Below are 20,127 nucleotides of genomic sequence, written 5' to 3' on the forward strand. Positions count from 1 at the left end.
GAGTAGTAAACATTGTGACAATAGAAGCAGGGATTAAGCAGAATTTGGTGAAATAGAAAAAAAGTAGTATTTCAATAAAAGTTAGAACTGGTTCTCTGAAAGACAATAAAATAATCAAACTCTTGGCAAGTCTGATTGGAAAATAAAGAGAAAAAACATAAAAGATACATTAGAAATAAAAGTGGGACTATAACTACACACATGAAAAAAATTAAGTGATTACACTGGAGTCTATAAACCATCATAATTAATAGTTTGGCAATTTATCGTCAGATTAACACTATTAAAAATATTTTACACATTAAAAGTGCCATATGCCACAGGTGCCATATTTTGCATTAGTTTGATATATAACACACAATAATATATTTAAAGAAAAATTTCATGCTTGTACATTTTCATTTGACGCTGTATTCCTAGAAAATTTAGTATACATGTTTCAGTCAAAAAGTAAACCATATGTATTTTTCGTATCCCATTTTTAGTCTTTCTCCCTTGCTTATCTCTTTGTACTGGCTTATTAATGTTGTGTCATTGGGTTTGTGGAGTAGGTATTTCTGGTGGTGTGTGTGCTGGAGCAGCTGTCAGGGAGTGCATGCCTTTCCAACTTTTTCTGGAGCCTTGAAAAGTTAAGATTTTTTTAAAAGAAAAATTAACCATGCTAAATTCTCTGTTCTAGAGAGTAGCTTGGCATTCATTTGGCAAATATTTATTGAGCGCCTAAAATGTGTACTTCTAGCTTCATATTTCATCCTGGAGAAAGACTTCAGGTCACGCAAAAGTCACACAAGTTACCAAGTCAGCTGTTTTATATGCCCCCTACTCACAAGTCAGTTCCAGTATGCCAAATAGGACCAATTAGCTGGAAGATTCAGATTTTTATTTCATTATTATTATTCAGATTTTTAAATGTGGAAATCAAATGGTATGGGTGCTTGCGTCTTCCAGGACCACTAAGAGTTATGTCTGAAAATTTAAGAACGGGATTTTGGGAGACCTTATGATATTACCAGTAGAAGCTGAGGAACATAAAGAGAAGTCTCACTTTCTTAATTGCCTTCAGCATTAATCTGAGTGTGTTGACAAATTCGAGGGTTTTTATTTTTGTATTTTACTTACGTATAAAAAGATGAAAGTACCTTTAAGTTAAAAGCATAGCAAGATTTCAGGCTTTTGAATACTGTCTCCACTCTACCTTGTTCCTACTTTTTTTCTTGATGACATCATTTCTGTTAGTCCCTACTCCTGTATTCTTATAGGCACAATTTCCTGTTTCTGGGATCTCTTCATATCCACTTAGATATGATCTTTCATTCATTATTAACTATTTATGTTTTAGGCGGGGAAGGGCACAGGGAGGGAGAGAATCTTAAGCAGGCTCTACATCCAGCACGGAGCCCGATGTAGGGCTCGATTTCACAACCCTGAGATCATGACCTGAGCTGAAATCAAGAGTCGAACATTTAGCCGACAGAGCCACCCAGGCGTCCCTATTTTTTGATTAGTAGTAATAATAAGTGACTTATTGAATGCTTATGTGTAGGGCACAGTTTTAATCACTTTATAAATGTATATCTCTTCTAACTCTTACAGAAACCCTCTTAATAAAGTACCGTGATTCCTATTTTATAGGAGAGATGACTGAGGCAGGCAAGTCACATAACTTATGGCCAAGGTCTCTCAGATAGTAGAGAGGAGCCAAGATTTAAAGCCAGGCAATGTGATTCCGTAGCTCTTATTCAGGCTACCAGTAGCCCTGGCATTAGCAGTAGGAATAAAAGCAATATTGTAATGACAAAGGGAAAAAAATTACAACAGTGTAATTGCTAGTATTTATTGAGGGATTACTGTGTGCTGTTCATGATAATAATGGCTTTATGAGAGTTACTTTACTTTTACCATTATGCCTCACCCTTTAAGATCATTTTCATCTTACTATTGAGGATACTGAGGCATAGAGTTTCACTAACTTGCTTAAGTCCACATGGCTAGTAAGTGTTGGAAACTAAAGTCAAACTCCTGAGCCAGAGTATCTGTGGATTGTTGTTTATTTGCCCATTTATGTTCCTTTTAGATTGACAATGAATTAAATAATAAGTACTTCATTAATATTCTAGCACATAGTAGGTTTTCATTAAATATTTGTGGATTGTAATATATAAACCTGTGTTTAGATGAGATAAGTTATACTTTTTGCCTCTTACACAGCACCCTGGAAGCTTTCTTTTCTGTCAACTCTGCTAGACACTATAGGGAATACCACGGTTGTATTTTTTTTTTATTACATAACCTTTGGTGGTGTTTTAAGTTTTAGTGTTAAAAGTAGTCTGTGCTAAGCTCTAAAAAAAAGTAAGTATTTTAAAAACTTTTATCTTAAATTTATTAAATAATATTTTAAGCAATTAAAAGATTTAGGAAAAGGGAGATGTAACAAATAACCACATACCTGTCATCCAGAATGATAATTGGTTTTCATATAGCTTATTTCTTTCCTTATTTAATGCTAACTTCTATGTTTGTTTTGTGCTTAAAGCCATATCCAGAAGACCCAGCAGTTTATAAACCACTCTCCCAGGAAGAATTGCAAAGGATAAAGAATGAGAAAAAACAGAAACAGAATGAGAGAAAACAGAAAATATCAGAAAACCGCAAACATTTGGCTAGTGTACGTGTTGTACAAAAAAACCTCGTCTTTGTTGTAGGTCTGTCTCAGCGCCTAGCAGACCCAGAGGTAAGTCCTCTTCTGTTTTCTTTCTCAACTTGACATTTTTTTCTTTTTTGCCTATCTTATTTGGAAATAACAGCTGACCTTGCCTATTTGCAGGATTCCCCTGAAATTATTAAAACTTGGGAGAGAATGGGAAATGATTTTTTAATTATCTCTAAGAATCCAATGATCAGTTGTGATCAGAGTGTCTTAATCTTTCTTGGCCTCATTTTCTTCAGTTGTAAAACGAGGCAGTTGAACTAGATCTCTGAAATCTCCTTTAGTGCTAATAATCTGTGAAAGTTGGATAATTTGCTATTCAGGCTAACATGTGACATGACTACTCGGTTTCTTTCCTCTTTTCTGTAGCTATATAAGGATCACAGTGGACATGCAGTTACATGAACCCACTAGAGATCTGTATTTTTTTTAATCCTGTCCACATAGTGATTCTTGGTTATTGAACAGTTACAGACCTGCTACTCCACATTCATTTTAAGCCAATTTTGGGGAAAGAATTGGATGAAGGAAAATAAGAGACCAGGTTCTTTGTCATTTGTTTGGAGGCAGGGGAGGCCTTAATCCTTTTGTTCATTACCTCTTTTTTCTCCTTTCACCACCTGCGTTGAAGAGTAATGTTGAGCTTATAACTTTCCCTGATACCCTTGGATGGTCATCTGCTAATTTTCAGTTTCTGATGTATTAGGAGGTGCTGACTAGATTGATGGGAGAGCAGGTAGAAGCTGATTGACAGCCAGAGTGTTTGCTTCAGTAGGAGAGAGTTGGATTTGGGGGTCTACCAAAAGTATTCCTTGAGAAGGGTTTGGAGTAATGCTCATCGTCATGGTACCCATAAGAGGGAGGATTATAGTGAATATGCTTAGGGAGGTGGGAATCTTCAGACTTGGCTAAGTGGGCAAAGGCCCCAGCGGAAGGAAACTTAAGGAGTCTAAAAATTGATTTTTGTAAAAATCAACTTAGAATAATACATATTTATTAATGATGAGTTTACTATGTAATTGAGGCTGTGAAGGGCTTCAGGATCAGTAGAAGAGAAAGTCAGGGAGACCTTACTAAGAACCCTTTATCATTGGTAATAAACACAGAAGCAACTCCAGAATTACTTGGACTTAAGTCCAGGGTTACTGGCATCAGTGGGCAGCATGAATCCTTCAGGAGACCAGGTTCTTTCCAAAGCCAAAGGGGGCTGATCTAGAGTTCTACAGGAAAAGACTTCAGTAAGAGCTGTTAAGGATGAGAGCTCATTTTAGGCCTATGGCTCAACCTCAGCAGCCAGTTCTTTCTTGTTTTTAATTCCTCAGGCAGGCAAAATCCCAGTTCCCCTGTGACCATTTTCTTGAACACCACTACAACTTTATACACCAGTCCTTCTGTCTTCCCCTTTCAAAACTCTGCCTTTTTTCTAATCAGAGGGTACTTCTTGCCTTTGCAAGTTTTTTGTTTTATCTGTCTCTATTTACTCCTACTAATCTTACTGATTAGAATCTACTTTGGCATTTCTGAAACTGCTATTCCAGTAAACTAATGGAACTTTTATTTTGATTTGACAACTCTTGGATATGCATGTACTTGATTTTGTTAATACATCCTGCCTGGATCCTGTCACCTATAGTACTGGAGGCATATGGGGAGCAACACCTGAAAGCTGGCTAAAATTAAGCCATAGTCTCAGTCTGGTGTTTGGCTTATAGGTTTTCTACCTCCTCTTTAGATTCTGTGATTTGTTTTTATTTACTTACAGAGGTTTCTTATTTCCACTTCAAATGACATGACTCCAGTAACATTAATCTGAAGAACTATTACACAGAAAAAAAATTAATCGGTGTTATCTAGTGAGAGAGGGGTACTTTATCATGAATCTAAATGTGCCTTAAAAAAACACTCTACTTGTTTTATACTTTTGAAATCATTTTTGCCTGGTGAGAGGACAGTGAATTTTTTTAAACATTTATTTCTCTTGAAACTCTAGGAAGACCAAAGACCAGACCAGTCCTACCACTTCTAAATAATAATATAACAAATTCTCTTAATTTATTGTATAATCTTTTCAGTTTGGAAAACTTAAAGTTGGCTTTATTAGAAAACTTGGTTTCAAGTTGTTAGTGTAACTTTCAGGTCAAAGAAGATCTCTATTTACTTATTTTTGGACGATGAACAATTTGATATTTGACTGAATTCCGATTAGCAAAATAGGAGAGTTTAGGGAAAATTCAAGCTTATTTTGAAAATGACTTTTGTGCATCAGAAAACTTAATACCAAGATTGATTGTCAAATGTATTCATTTATTGATCAATAAAAAAATTTTTTTTAAAGGTTTTATTTATTTAAGAGAGAGAGAGTGAGCACGAGTGGGGGAGGAGTAGAGGGAGAGGGACCTTGGGTTTCCGGGATCATGACCTGAGCCGAAGGCAGATGCTTAACCAACTGAGCCACCTAGGTTTCCCCAAAAAATCTATTTTAGAAGATCTGGTAGGTAGTTCAAGGCAGTGATTAGAGGTAATCATCTTCCAAATCCTAAAATTTCAGATTTGCTGGAACCTAATTCATTCATTTTATAAATTAACTCTTGAATACTTACCATGTTTTAGGTACTTTGATGTTGGAAATAAAATAATTTAGCTCGCCAGACTCATTCTCTACCCTTAACTGACTTACAGACTATTGGTAAGACAGGATTTAAGTCTTTTTTTTTTTTTTTTAAAGATTTTATTTATTTATTTGAGAGAGACAGAGATAGCAACAGAGAACACAAGTGGGGAGTAGAGGGAGAACCAGGCTCTCTCTGCTGAGCAGGGAGCCCAATGCAGGGCTCAGTCCCAGGACCCTGGGATCATGACCTGAGCCGAAGGCAGACACTTAATCGACTGAGCCACCCAGGCGCCCTAAATTTAAGTACTTATAAGTGTGTTGGGGATTTATAAACAGGGAAGTACAGAGTTTTTTGGGGAACATGTAACAGTGGGGAACTTGGCTAGTATAGAAATCCACAAAAAGCCTCCCAGAGGAAAGGATAAATTAAGAGTTACTAGAGATTGGCTAGGCAGCAAATAAGGACAGGAGTGTCTCAGGTATTTGGTGGTCCAAGAGAGTAGCTTGTTTGAGGAACTAAAAGACTTAAAAGACAGAACCATGATATTTTACAAATGAGAAATTGAAGCATAGGGAAGTTAAGTGACTTAGTTAAGTGACCTGGGATCACACAGCTACTTCATAGCAGAGCCAGGACTAGAAACCACACGCCTTCCCAACCGACCAGTTTTTTAAAGGTCCTATTCCAGTATATTTTACACTGATAATTGGTCTGTTGTTCATCCATTCATCCTTCTGTCTGCTTACCAAGTTTATTTTCTCTGTAGTATCCATGATCACTTGACTATGTTACCAAAGAATATATAGGAAGACATTTTAAACATTAGGCATGCCATTGGGCGTTTATAATTCTCTCACATGGCTTTTTGTATTCTTTAGTACTATTATTTTTGTTTTTGTTTTGTTTTTTTTAAAGATTTTATTTGTTTATTTGACAGACAGGAGAGAGGGAACACAGGCAGGGGGAGTGGGAGAGGGAGAAGCAGGCTTCCCGCTGAGCGGGGAGCCCGATGCGCAGCTCGATCCCAGGACCCTGGGATCATGACCTGAGCCGAAGGCAGATGCTTAACGACTGAGCCACCCAGGCGCCCTCTATTAATACTATTAAAGGTGGCTCACTGTGAAGTAAATATATGATATTTTGAATATATGGACCATGTAGTGATATGCAGGGTGTTTTACCTACTCCCCATACTTCTTAGTCACTAGAATACTGTTTTGCTAGTTGTATGTTTACGTAGAATCTGGAGTATTTAACTTAATATAGAAAGTTTAAATTATTTGGGGGTGCCTGGGTGGCTCAGTCGTTAAGCATCTGCCTTCAGCTCAGGTCATGATACCGGGGTCCTGGGATCGAGCCCCTCATTGGGCTCCCTGCTCAGTGGGAAGCCTGCTTCTCCCTCTCCCACTCCCCCTGCTTGTGTTCCTGCTCTCGCTCTCTCTCTGTCAAATAAATAAATAAAATCTTTAAAAAAAAAAGGGGGTTTAAATTATTTGAATTTCCCTTGCCCGGGCAGGCCATTTCTTATCAGCCATAGGCCATTTGCTAATACTTTGAGGCCCACCAATGTTCTTTATCCATGTAACTCTTTTTGTTCAGTGCTGAAACAGTTATTTTTCGGTTAACATTTATTGAGTACTGGGCAGTGTGTAAGACACTGAGTATACACCAGTACAAAGGTAGTCCTTGCTTATTTTCAAACTAACAGTATAATACACTATGAGAAGTACTTTGTGCTGTGGAGGCACAAGAGAGAGCACCCGATCTTGTTGGGGAAGTATGTACTCTTCCACTATCTTTGGGGAGAAGTGCTTCTGGTACAGGAACTGTACAGATTCTTCAGGATGAGAAAGATGTCGGTCTGCAAGTGATTTTTTTTTTTGGCTGGAAGATTAGACTGCAGTGGTGAGAGATGAGGCTGGTGAGGTAAGTAGTAACATACTATGAAAGGCTTTCTAACCATGCAAAGGAGTTTGCACTTTATTCTAAAGGCAGTGGGAACCTGTTGAATGTTCTTAGGAACAGTGACATGGCTAGATTTGTGCTTTGAAAATAATCATTTTGGCTCCAGTGTGACATGTCAGTATAATTATATACAAGTCTTATGTTGTATTGAAGGTATTATACCCAAATACTGGACAGAAACTGTTTCCGTGAGTGAGTGGTTTTCAACCTTATCAGAGCTGGTAACCGTTTTTAAAAATATTTTATAACACTCTTTGACTTTTATGAAGTGATTTCATGATGTAAAGAAATAAAAGGAATAAAAGAGAAATAATTTATGAAACAGACTATTTCTACATGTAAAATTTGGGTACCACTACTCTAGAACCTTGCTACTCAGGGTGTGGTTTCTGAGCTGGTAGAGTAGTAACCCCTGGGTGCTTATTATGTAAACTCAGGCCCTGCTTCAGAGCTACTAGATCTGAATATGCAATTTAACTGGATCCTTAAATGATTTGTATGCATATTTAAGTTTGGGAAGTACTGTTTTTAAGTACACAATAAAACAGTAAGATGCTTACATCTGTGTGCAGAATCACCGTGTGACATCTACAAAGGCAGATTGCTATAGGTCTGTGTATCGGCAATCCAGATACTATGAAAAGCCAACGATGTGATTTTTCTGAAATAACTCTTGGTATAATTCTGAACAAAGCACTTGTAGTCATACCTTAATTACGTATTATTTGCTTTCCTATAAATTCAACATATGTCAAAACTGTAGGGAACTACTTTTGATTTTATATATAATGTGGAATTTGTTTCTAGTTTCACTTAATTATAAATAGGTTTCTCAGCTACATGAATGTCTTGTAGAACATTCAAAAGTTGTGCAGGACAGTTCTTTACTGTGCAGGGCTAGCCAGACAGAGCATTGTAAGCCATTCCTGGCTCCCATCCACTGAACATAAGCATGGCCTCCCAGTCACTTTGACAACCTCCCCCAATGAAAGCTCCCACAGATTTTTTAAATGCTCCCTTGAATGCTGCCTTCATTGAGAGCTACTACCATAAACTCAGATGTGATTTGAGATGATGATGCAGCACAATGTGTGACCAGTCTGAACTCTTTGAAGCAGATATTTTGGTTCTGAAGTCCTGTGCCGAGTTGGTGTGCATCCAGTTGGAATATTGAGTGCAGTTCTAAACTCCACCAGCCAGGAAACTTTTCAGAATAAACTCTTCCCTACTCATCAACCCTGAGACTTTGCTATGTACAACCTGAGGGTCATTGCTTTTGCCACTAATAGTCTCATTTGTCTTGGGGGATTTGGTGGAAAAAAGATTAAAAACCAATACAGTCACCTCATCTTATAATCCATTAAAATTGGCTATAAAAAACATAACAGCCTTGTACTTACAAGAACCTAAAGTAAACTGTGGTAAAAATAATTATGTTAATTAATTTGAAAACTGTTGAGAATTAATGATACCCCAGTCAGACTGTTTCACAAAGCTTCGATTCTTTCACATGCAGAACATACTAGCTAAGTTGTAAGTATGTGAGAATGTTATCAAATTAGAGTGTTTGGAAAGAATACTTTGCACACACATGGACAGGTATACACAGAATGCTTTCCCTGAGAGAGAGCTTGCTATTTGGGAAGGTTGTAGGAAAGTAGATCTACAGATAATATTCTAGGGAAAGAACAAAATTTAATTTTGAAGTAGTTGTGAATTACAAGGAGAGGTTTTTGTATCACGGTACATATTAGTCAAATTAGCCAAGGTCAAGTAAGTCTGTAAGAGAAGTTAAATGAATGTATGTAGTGATCACAAAGTAAAGGAAGTGACACAGATGCGAGGGGGAATAACCACCCAAAAGTAACCAGGTAATAGAGAAAGAAATGTATAAATTTGTTTCCTCGATTTTTTTCCATCCATCACTGCACATATCACCGCATGCATATATGTTATTTACCAGGAAAAGGGAGGAAAAAAACAGGAGAAAATCAAGAAGTGGTAAAATTGACACAAAGAAACTAAGTATAACACACACACACACACACACACACAGCATGAAGCTAAGGTTGAACATTGTTACCATATTTGCAATTTGTGGTTTAATATAATATATCAAATGTTATATACAATAGATTTATGAGTAGAGACTCTACTATGTCTGTTCTTGAGTTTCTGTCTCTGTTTAATACATAATTATTTTGGTCATTGTTTTGACAATTACTTTTTTATAAGGATTATCTGTTAATGAAAATGTGGTTAAGATATTTGATCTGTTTAGTGTTTAAGCACACTGTGAAGATAAGATCCCATGGATTATTGGTGCAGATATTAGAACATAGTGGGTAATACCAAACTTAGGGAGTCTTAGTTTCCATATAGTGGGTCAATGAAAAATAGCTTTTAGACTCTTGATGATTTCCTATAGGTTAACCATACAAATTGTAATTAGGAAGTAGTCACATTTATTAGAAAACTTTAAAAATTATTTTCCTTTCACTGAAGAGGGATGGGGTATGTCCCCATTATAAGAATAACATTGATGAAAATGGGGACACATTATACCTTATTTCTTCTTCTTTTATAGGTTTTAAAACGACCAGAATATTTTGGGAAGTTTGGTAAAATACATAAAGTTGTCATCAATAATAGCACATCATATGCAGGCTCACAGGTAACTAATTATAGGGATTTTTGCCTTTCCTCCCCGTGGTCTAGGCTTGGCCTGGGCTGTTTAGAAGGAAAATCTGCTTTCTGGGATTTTCTAGAAAGTCTGAGGGTCAAGGATTTAAGCAGTGTAGTGACCTCTACTGGTGGGGTGGGGGAATTTCTGGTGCTCATTTGACTTCGGGACTTAAAGAGTGAATTGATAGTAGTAAGAAATAGTAAAACAAAGATTAAGTGATGGTTTGAGGGGGAGGGGGAGTTGAGTCTATTATCAGGCAGTGTAATAATTAGATGATTTCTAATTAATATTTTCAGATATTGAAAACTTAATAGAGCATCTTTGTTATGCTGGTATTAGCAGATAGAATACTTGCAAATTGCATTTATTTTGGGGAGAACATAATTTGACACGGTGTCTTTAAATTTTATTTTTTTAAATCTAATTTTCAAAGTTTGTTGTAACCTTGACGAGCCTGTCAAATGATTTAGAAAAATAAATACCAAGCCAGAGATGATACGTTATCCGTATTATATTTTAGTCTACTTAAAATCAGATAAGTACAATTGTTTTAAGATGAGCTAGGATATGGTTTAATCAAAGCTACTACTATTTCTGATTATTGTCATTATTATTATTATTATTATTTTTAAGATTTTTATTTATTTGACAGAGAGAGAGAGAGTGAGAGAGGGAACACAAGCAGGGGGAGTGGGAGAGGGAGAAGCAGGCTTCCCACCGAGCAGGGAGCCCGATGCGGGGCTCGATCCCAGGACCCTAGGATCATGACCTGAGCTGAACGCAGACGCTTGATGACTGAGCCACTCAGGCGCCCCTATTATTAATGATAGTAGTTGTAAAGGTCTTAAGAATTCCCTAGGCAGGGTGCAAAGGAATTGTTGTTTGTTTTTTTTTAAGTTTTTCTTGAATTTGAAACTAGTAACAGTGTGTTTTCACTTTAGGGTCCAAGTGCCAGTGCTTATGTAACCTATATCCGGTCAGAAGATGCTCTCAGAGCCATACAGTGTGTCAACAATGTGGTAGTAGATGGCAGAACACTTAAGGTAATATGGTCCTCTTGATTTTTTTTTAAGGGGGAAGAGATAAAATGTAACTAGGGGAGAGCCTACCATTTACTTATTACATTTGGAGGGAATCTATTTGAAGATTGCTTCTTAAGCATCCATACTAACTTATGACAGCTAATTTGTTTACTGCCAGCTTATGGAGGGTCTTGTTTTACCAGGTAGGAATAAACACATTCATTATCAGGTGATAATCTTTAAAAATCTGTATTGACACATAAATCTTATTTTGTGAAAATAGGATCTATTATTCATATCAGAAATAGAGAATCGTTCTAATTTGTCATCCTTAAAGATTTGGCCATTGATCAATTAAGGTTTGAGTAAAGGGTCGCACTAAGCCATGCTTTATATAAATGGAAAAAGGATGACATAACTAGAAAAAAGAATTTGCTTAGGTGCCTACCTTTTGTAGTGTGAAATAGATTTTGTGTATCTTCTCTTCTGATCTCTAGGGAGGATGATTTGGGTACTCAAGTTCTGGAAACCCTAACTGAGGTGTTTTCTTTAGTTCTTCCAAAGGAGCATCATCTTTAATAGATCCTGCTAGTAATAGTTTAGTTCTCCAGTATTGAGAGCCATACCTCTTGTTTTGTCGTGTCTGTGCCTTATTTGAGGTGAAGTGAAAACAACAAACATGGAAATTCTCATTGTGCCAATTCACATTTTGGGTCCTTTTTTCCCCCTCCCTGCTCTTTCTGCAGGCATCTCTAGGTACAACAAAATACTGCAGTTACTTCTTAAAGAATATGCAGTGTCCAAAGCCTGACTGCATGTATCTACATGAATTGGGGGATGAGGCGGCCAGCTTCACAAAAGAGGAAATGCAGGTAGTAAAATAATGTGAATTAAAACTTTGCAGAAAAGGGAGTATTTTTCTTTATAAATTAAAATTGCAAAAGCAAGAACTAGGGATTTAATTTTTTTAATTGTTATTAAAGTAGCATTTTCCAGTGTTCCATGGAATGTCAGTTCTACAGAATATTGTTATAATAAAAATGGGTCTATAGTCCATTAAGTTTGAAAATGCTAGATTAATGAAGATAGTTTTCTTTCCTGCAGGACTTCTCAGAGTCTTTAATATGCTAATACAGATCCAAGAAGGGAATGTACAATCAGAACTTAATTGACCAAGGAAAGCATTTTGGTAAATGCTACTTTAGGGGGAATATCAACAAAATGGAAGCTAAGTGGGTTACTGTAATTATGAGGTTTTTTTTCCTTCCTAATTTCCACTCTTTACAGAACATGCTAGAAAATAACCTATCAAATGTTGCTGATAACCTAACATTTTTATAAAATGATTTTTTCTATGAAAGTGTACTGAGTCAGTGTCCTGTGAAGGATGAACTGAAGGCTTATTATCCTGTGTTCTTTTTTATATTTCCTGTTCTCTGTTCTCCTTTCAATTTGTAGTATTATAAACATGACAAATAAAAATGTTGACCATATGCATATTAAATAAGGATTATACCAAAGCACAATGCTGCACTTCCCTATTACAGATGAGGACATCAGATTGTTGCTGTGGACTTTTGCAGGAATACCTCTCATTTAGAAGATAGAGGGGCATTGATTGCCACCTTGGACTCTCCATGTCAAACTAGAGAAAGTCTAGTAGGGTCTCTGTTAAGAGCAGATTGTTAAAATGAAATATTACCCTTTTTTTGACTTGAAGTTATTTCAGTTTGTTTTTTTTTTTAAAGATTTTATTTATTTATTTGATAGAGAGATAGAGAACACAAGTAGGCAGAGGGAGAGGGAGAAGCAGGCTCCCCGCAGAGCGGGGAGCCCGATGCGGGACTCGATCCCAGGACCCTGGGATCATGACCTGAGCCGAAGGCAGCCGCTTAACTGACTGAGCCACCCAGGCGCCCTGAAGTTATTTCAGATTTAAGTTCCATTATAATCGATTCATTGGAATTTCTTGATTATATTTCTTTATGGTCCCAAAACTGTTAAAATAAGGTCTCTGTGATATTTAATGGGAACAGATGACTTCTTACTTAATAAATGCTTGTTTTTTTTTTTTTTCTTTTTTTGGGTGAAACATTCTGGATAGAATCTAAGGTTGAACCATTCCAAACTAAATTTTGACATGTAAAGAATATGCATTACTCATGCTACTATTATAGTGAAGATTTCTGTCAATAATCTCAGCCCAAGTTGATCTCATTTTGAGTATTATTGAATTGTAAACAAAAATGGACAGACAGTCCCATGGAACTGACTTGTAATGGGATTTAACCTGTCTTTGTGGACTGCCCCTGTAAAATCATTTGAGTATTAGTTTTAGCTCTTAGTTGCTAATGAAAGCCATAATGTCTCCTGAAGTATTGATTGTAAAAAAAAATTTAAAGGCTTTTCATGTTTTAAAGATGTAAAATCCACATCTAACTGTATTTTTTTCTTAATAATTTAAAATTCATATTGTTGTGATGAAATTTATCTGCTCTTTATGTGAGTTTAAAATTAATTTGAAAAGAGGTTTCTTTATTAAAACAGTTCCTCTGTATAGAAAGGAAATTTGAACAAATTATATCATGGCAAAAGTCAGATCTTTCTTTGTTACTGCATAATTGAAAATTTAGTACCATATGAAATATTTATAGATCCATTTGGAACAGGCAGGAGCCCCCTCAAAACAGGGCACAATGCATTGTGCAGTGTATATGATACAGTCCTACTTGATTAGATGATGTTGCCCTTGCTTGTTTTTATTGTTTTGTGTTTGTTTTGATCTGTCCCTTTCTGGGTTTGGTTTTCCTGTAACATCTAGTTAGACCACACTTCTAAAATAATTAAACAATCCTGAAGGTAAGTAAAAATGTCATTTCAGTCATGATATACATGCAAATAGTAAAAAGTCATTCAAGGTAGTTTCATTGTAACTTATTTTTTTTAAGATTTTATTTATTTTTGAGAGAGAGAGTGTGGCACGAGAGGAGGGAGGAGGGGCAGAGGGAGAAGCAGACTCCCCAGTGAGCAAGGAGCCCGATGTGGGACTCAATCCCAGGACCCTTGGATTATGACCTGAGCTGAAGGCAGATGTTTAACCAACTGAGCCACTCAGGCTCTCCTCATTGTAATTTATTTTTGTGTATGACTAATTTCCAGAGGCAGACTTTGCCTAATTTCTCTGATAACATTTGTGACACTGTCTTCTGATATACAGCATCCAACTACAGGAAATACAGATTTTGTTGTATATAGAACACTGATCTTCAAACTTTCTGTAAAGAGCCAATCAGTAAATATTATAGGCTTTCTGGGCCTATCTGGTCTTTGTAGTAAATACTCAAATTCTTCTGTTGTAGCAGAGACAAGCCATAGACAGCAAGTAAATGAATGAGCATGACTATTCCAATAAAACTTTATAAAAACAAAGGGGCTGGGGTGCCTGGGTGGCTCAGTTGGTTAAGTGTCTCCTTTTGGCTCACGTCATGATCCCAGGGTCCTGGGATTGAGGCCCACATTGGGCTCCCTGCTCAGTGGGGAGTCTGCTTCTCCCTCTCCTGCTCCCCTCTGCTTGTGCTCTTTCTCTTTCTCTTTCTCTCTCTGTCAAATAAATAAATCTTTAAAAAAAAAAAGACAGGCGCCTGGGTGGGTCAGTCGCTAAACGTCTGCCTTTGGCTCAGGTCATGATCCCAGGGTCCTGGGATCAAGCCCTGCATCAGGCTCCCTGCTCGGTGGGAAGCCTGCTTCCCCCTCTCCCACTCCCCCTGCTTGTGTTCTGTCTCTCTCTGTCAAATAAATAAAATCTTTTTTTTTAAAGATTTTATTTATTTATTTGACAGAGAGAGACACAGCAAGAGAGGGAACACAAGCAGGGGGAGTGGGAGAGGGAGAAGCAGGCTTCCTACCGAGCAGGGAGCCTGATGCGGGACTCGATGCGGAAATCGATCCCAGGACTCTGGGATCACGACCTGAGCCGAAGGCAGACGCTTAATGACTGAGCCACCCAGGTGCCCCTAAATAAATAAAATCTTTAAAAACAAACAAACAAATAACTAGAGGCCCTTTTCAACCTGTTTCCCCATCTTTTACTTAAGAATGAAGTCTTCTAACAGGACATTACAAAATTTTCAGATCACCAAAAAATATTAATTTCTCTTTTTAAAAGAGATGAACACATTGTAAATAGTACACAGATGAAGAGTCTTAATACATTTTTCATTATCTTGACACACAGTAAAAACTCCATTACTTTGTTTTTACATAAAAATTAATGTATTTTAAGCTCCAGACCGGGGACTGGCAGTTTACTACCACACAGGCGCCCCAGGCCTCTAGTTTTCTGAGCTGGCAAAAAAGTTGTCTGTTGATATGCTTTTCTGCACAATAAATGGTTGATGAAATCCTTAATTAATGGCATATATATCATGTAGTTTTGTAGGAAGAACTTTCATTGGTCTACCAGTTCTGTGACATCATCCTCACGGGGTTCTCTATGCCATGAAAAATCCTTACATGTTTATTTAGGATATCTTTAATAATTCAGAAAGTAAGTCATTTTATACCAGCCATTTTGTGAACCACACTGCAGTTTTAATTTCTTCTTCCATTAGGCGGGTAAGCACCAAGAATATGAACAGAAACTACTTCAAGAATTATATAAGTTAAACCCCAATTTTCTTCAACTATCTACGGGTTCAGTTGATAAGAATAAGAACAAAGTGACACCACTGCAGAGGTATGATACGTAAGTACCGATATTAGTATAATCAGACACCTTACCTTCATGTCTGTCGATCTCTCTTCTCATTTTACATCTTCTTCAGGCAGAATTCTTCTTGACAATGTCTATCATTTGTGCAGAATTGTTGCATTATATAGGAAATGTTGAGTCACAGTTTCTGGGTTTGAATGTTTGCTGCCTGCCGCTCCCTGGTAATACTTCAGATGAGCCTCTTGATGGCTACCCCTTTGCGTTGATTTGCAGACTGCCCTGGACCCTCAGAACACCCTCCTTGAAAAAAAAAAAGGAATTAAGGGATGTTGGTTATTGAAAGGCTCTTATTACCTAAGTAAGGTTTCCCCTGATATAATGAGGGGGAAAATATTGTAAAAGGGGGAGTGGGAGTTATCTGAAGCATTGTATGTTGGGGACCCAAATATTTGTGGTTTTTTAGTCACAGGAATCATTAAAGTCTTATATCCTCTGAACGAGGAGGATTCAGAATCTTATTCATCTTACGAAGCAACTTACTTTTGTGTAGACCTGTATTATGTCAGTGTTTAAATGAATTTGTAGTCTAAGGTACAGAGTCTCATTCTGATGTGGTGATCTTCACATTTTGGGTTATATTTGGTCATGGCCTGTCACAATGGTATGATAAATAAAAACAATAATTTTGGGGTTGTACTCTATCCCAAATGTTCCTTAAGTTTGATGTGTTAGTATCTTGTTAATGTTTTTTAATTTGGTAAGTTTAATTTTTATAAAATGAATTCATTTGAAGTAAATAGCTATAATTAATTTAGATATGTTGATTTTCTTTCTTTCTTTCTTTCTTTTTAACTTATTCAAAGTTAAATTTGTTTAAAGTGATATCCTAAATGTCTGGTTGTTACTTGTTATAGTCCAGCATTTAGCACTAAAGTAATATAAGGGCCATTTTTCAAATGTAGCTAATAGTAACTACATATATTGTCATCAGGTCAGTTTCTTCAGCTACTTATTCTTGTATTTAAATTCTTGAAGTCCTTGTTAAGTTTATTCACTTTGATGGTAAAGATTATTTAAAAGGCTATTCAAGTTTGTTTATATACACACACACATATGCACATGTACATACATGTGTATATAAGTATATATTAAAGAGGCCACAGAGCAAAACATAAAATTACTGTATAGTAAACTATGTGAAATTTGTTTATATCAAAGCTAAGAATTAAAGCTAAGCCAAAAGAAATCTTTTTGGGATGATAAGCTTTGACCCTTTCCGTTGATCTTTTTGTACCTACTCCTTTCTGCTCCTGGATGTTTACTTTGTTATGAACCATATTCTATTACTTACCTCATTGGTTGCTAACTCAATAGTGCTTCATATAAGAATGGGGTTACCATAGTAAAAATTTTTTTCAGATGATTTAACGTTTATATACATCACTGTTTTCATTAAAAATGTCATTCTAATTAAAACCATATTCTGGGTTTATAGCCCCTAGAGAATTCAGACGAGAAATTTAAAATTTAGATCATCTCTTTGAGATAATGTTTATTTCCCAAATATAAAAGTAATATGTTTCTACTTAAGGAAATTTGAAAAATATATAAAAGCATACAGAAGAAAGTAAATATTGTATGTGATCTCAATACTCAAGACATTTTCCCTGAAAATGATTTGATGTGTTTCCTGCAGTGTGTATTTCTTTGTAGTCCTTTTCCTTCTTGTGAATGTATATATACACAAAATACATTGGTTTGTTATGTTTTAAAACTTAATACTCATTATTATGAATATTTTCCTTTGTCATGAAAACAGTTTTTTATGGCTGCATGGTATTTCATTATACATGAGCATTTGAAATTTATTAAAGCAACCTCCTGCTGGTGTATATTATTTTCATTTTGGTGCTCTTATTTATGACACTGTGATGAACATTTTTTCATATAAACATTTTGGTTATTGCTTTGATGCTTTTTGAAGTAGAACTGCTGAGTCAAAGATGATGAGTACCTATTTCCTTGAATTGAATATTTTTTCTGCACATTTGCCAATTTGATTAAAAAAAGCTGTCTCATTTTAATTTGTATTTGAATAATAGAGTGAATGAACTTCTTATAGATTGTGAATTCGTATCTGTTTGTTATGTTTTATTGATGTATTTAAGTGTTGTATGTGCATTATACAGAATTAACTTTCCCCAATTAGTTGACCAGTCTACTTGTGTTTCAAAATACTTAAATTTATAAATCAATTTTGGAAGAATTTCTATTCTGCAATATAACATTGAATGTTCTAAACCAATAGCATGGTATATCTCTCCAAGTCTTTTGTGTCTCTTAGGAAAGAATTTGTTGGTGTCTTTTCCCTGCTTTATTGTATTGCATCTCCCACCACCACCTCTTCCTATTTGAGAATTCCGAGGCTAAAAATTAAAGACCAGTGTTAGAAATCTTTTATCTGCTATCAGGCATCCTTGTCTCATTCTTTATAGGGCTATCTCCCTATTTTATAAGGCTGTCTCCAGTGTTTTATTCACTTGTAAACGTGATTTTGACCATTTATTTGAGATAAGTATTTTTATTTTTTTTATTTATTTATTTTTCTGAGATAAGTATTTTTAATCACAATATGAGAATACCTTGTTATTTTTAATTTGTTGAGTTTTTTCTTTAGATTGAAAGTGAGAATTGACATTTACTAAATGTCCTTTTGGCCTTTATAACAAGTATTTAGTTTTTCTTCAACTTGTTTTTTTGTAATCAATTATTATTAGATTTACTAATATATTACTGACTTTGCCTTCATATAAAGTGTAGTCAGAACACATTTATAACTGTTTCAGTAGCAGGAGGGGAATGTCCTGGATACCACAGAGTATAAAACAAAGTGCTCATTTAATAACTGCCCAAAGCCAGTTGTTACTGAACCTCAGCTAGGACCAGAATAAATTTGACATGGTTACCTGTGCTTTGCATAAGTACACAATATAGGAAGGTTTCTTTGGGGATGGAGAAGGGTTGTTTTTTGTTGGTTTAATTCAGGTCCCCCAAATTTAAGGACATGTGATGGCCCAAGGTACAGAGAGTTCTTGTTTTGGCAAGCTCCTATAGCTTGTTTTCTTTCCATGCCAACCCCTGCAAAAGATTAAGTTCAACTGACTGTCAGTGCTGCTGAAGGTGTGCTTTGGTCTCCATTTCCACATTGTCACTGTACGGGGTATAGTGATAAGGATGAATTTGTAGATAATTTTCCTTCTTCCCATAGGGAAGACTTGTCAAGTTAGAAAGATGAACAGTATGACTCTTTCCATGGTCCTACCCAGGAGATACGTTTTTCTTATTCAAGATAAGTTGAGAATTAAGCTTTGTGGGGAAGAATGAAAAAGAATGGTTTCTTTTTGTCTCTGCTTGTCATTCACATGTAGTGAATACCAGTTTTACAAGAACTGCAGGAAAACAAAACCTGGAACCTTATGAATTGATACTAAACCTAAAATGTAGTTTCCTCTTACTTCTAATTAAGCCAGAGTACAAATATTAAGAGTATCATAGCTACTGAGTCCTCACTGAACCCTGACATGGTCCTGATACACATACATAAGTGAAGTTTCTGTAGTGTGTCTTACTCCTGTTTCACTTAAATGAACAGTAAATTATGAAAGGGTATATGCCATTTGTTCTCACCACCCCCCATTATGATGCATTCCAGAGTATATCAGTCAGATGGAGTATAGATATGCTAGTTTTCTGTATTAATCAGTTACTTTGAAATGATGAATACAAATGACGAGAATGGGGAATAAGGAAACCATGCAGTAGTGATGCTTAATTAAGGACTGGCTATTTTAAGTTTGGGGCTTTGAAATACCTTCATTTAGGTTGAGACACTATTTGTGCCCCAACTGAAAACTGTGAAAGGAATAGTAGCTAGATGGGCTGCTGTGCCCAGGGACAGTGAGTAGGCCTGCATAAGAATTTGGGGAGCACATTATTGGGTATATAGATCACTCAAGGTAAATGGTTATGACCTGACATTGTCGCTTAGACAAGCCACCATTGAAAGAGTGGGGATGTTCAGCTTTAGACTGAGCTGAGAAGAGGGTTGGCGTCTTTTGTGTGCCTTCAGTCTCCGTTGTCCTGTGTGGGAGATACCATTGTTATCTTGCCAGACCAGGGACTGGCAGAGGCCCGGGGCCCAGTTGTTACCTTACTACTGGCAAGGAAAACTGGGACTGGCAAGGCTCAGAGAGTTTAAATAATTCACCAGTATCCCACACAAATAAGTGATAGACCAGATTCTGACCAAAGTTGCTGTCGCTTTTATCCCCAGGCTCATTCTCCCACTCTGCCACTGCTCAGTCTAGAGAAGGTAAAATTCTTAAGAGACTTTAACTTGAATCAAAAACTCTTAACATGAATCA

At 36.3% G+C, this 20,127-nt stretch overlaps 1 protein-coding gene across 8 annotated transcripts in view; it reads left to right on the forward strand.

The window, feature by feature from the left end:
- CNOT4 (CCR4-NOT transcription complex subunit 4) overlaps window positions 1-20,127 on the forward strand; it is a 145,322-nt gene that overhangs the window by 72,694 nt on the left and 52,501 nt on the right. For 4 of the 8 annotated variants that reach the window (XM_045864216.3, XM_045864215.3, XM_045864220.3 and 1 more), the window contains 5 exons: window positions 2,534-2,731; window positions 9,872-9,958; window positions 10,912-11,013; window positions 11,739-11,864; window positions 15,603-15,736. In XM_045864216.3, coding sequence (XP_045720172.1) covers window positions 2,534-2,731; window positions 9,872-9,958; window positions 10,912-11,013; window positions 11,739-11,864; window positions 15,603-15,736 — 647 coding nt within the window. The remainder of the gene's footprint in view (window positions 1-2,533; window positions 2,732-9,871; window positions 9,959-10,911; window positions 11,014-11,738; window positions 11,865-15,602; window positions 15,737-20,127) is intronic. The other 4 variants (XM_045864219.3, XM_045864221.3, XM_045864223.3 and 1 more) reach the window with 2 other exon arrangements.

The sequence above is a fragment of the Mirounga angustirostris genome, unplaced genomic scaffold (assembly GCF_029215605.1).
Source record: "Mirounga angustirostris isolate CCGP_5_RB_7025 unplaced genomic scaffold, mMirAng1.0.hap1 SCAF_12, whole genome shotgun sequence".
In the NCBI taxonomy this organism is placed as follows: domain Eukaryota; kingdom Metazoa; phylum Chordata; class Mammalia; order Carnivora; family Phocidae; genus Mirounga; species Mirounga angustirostris.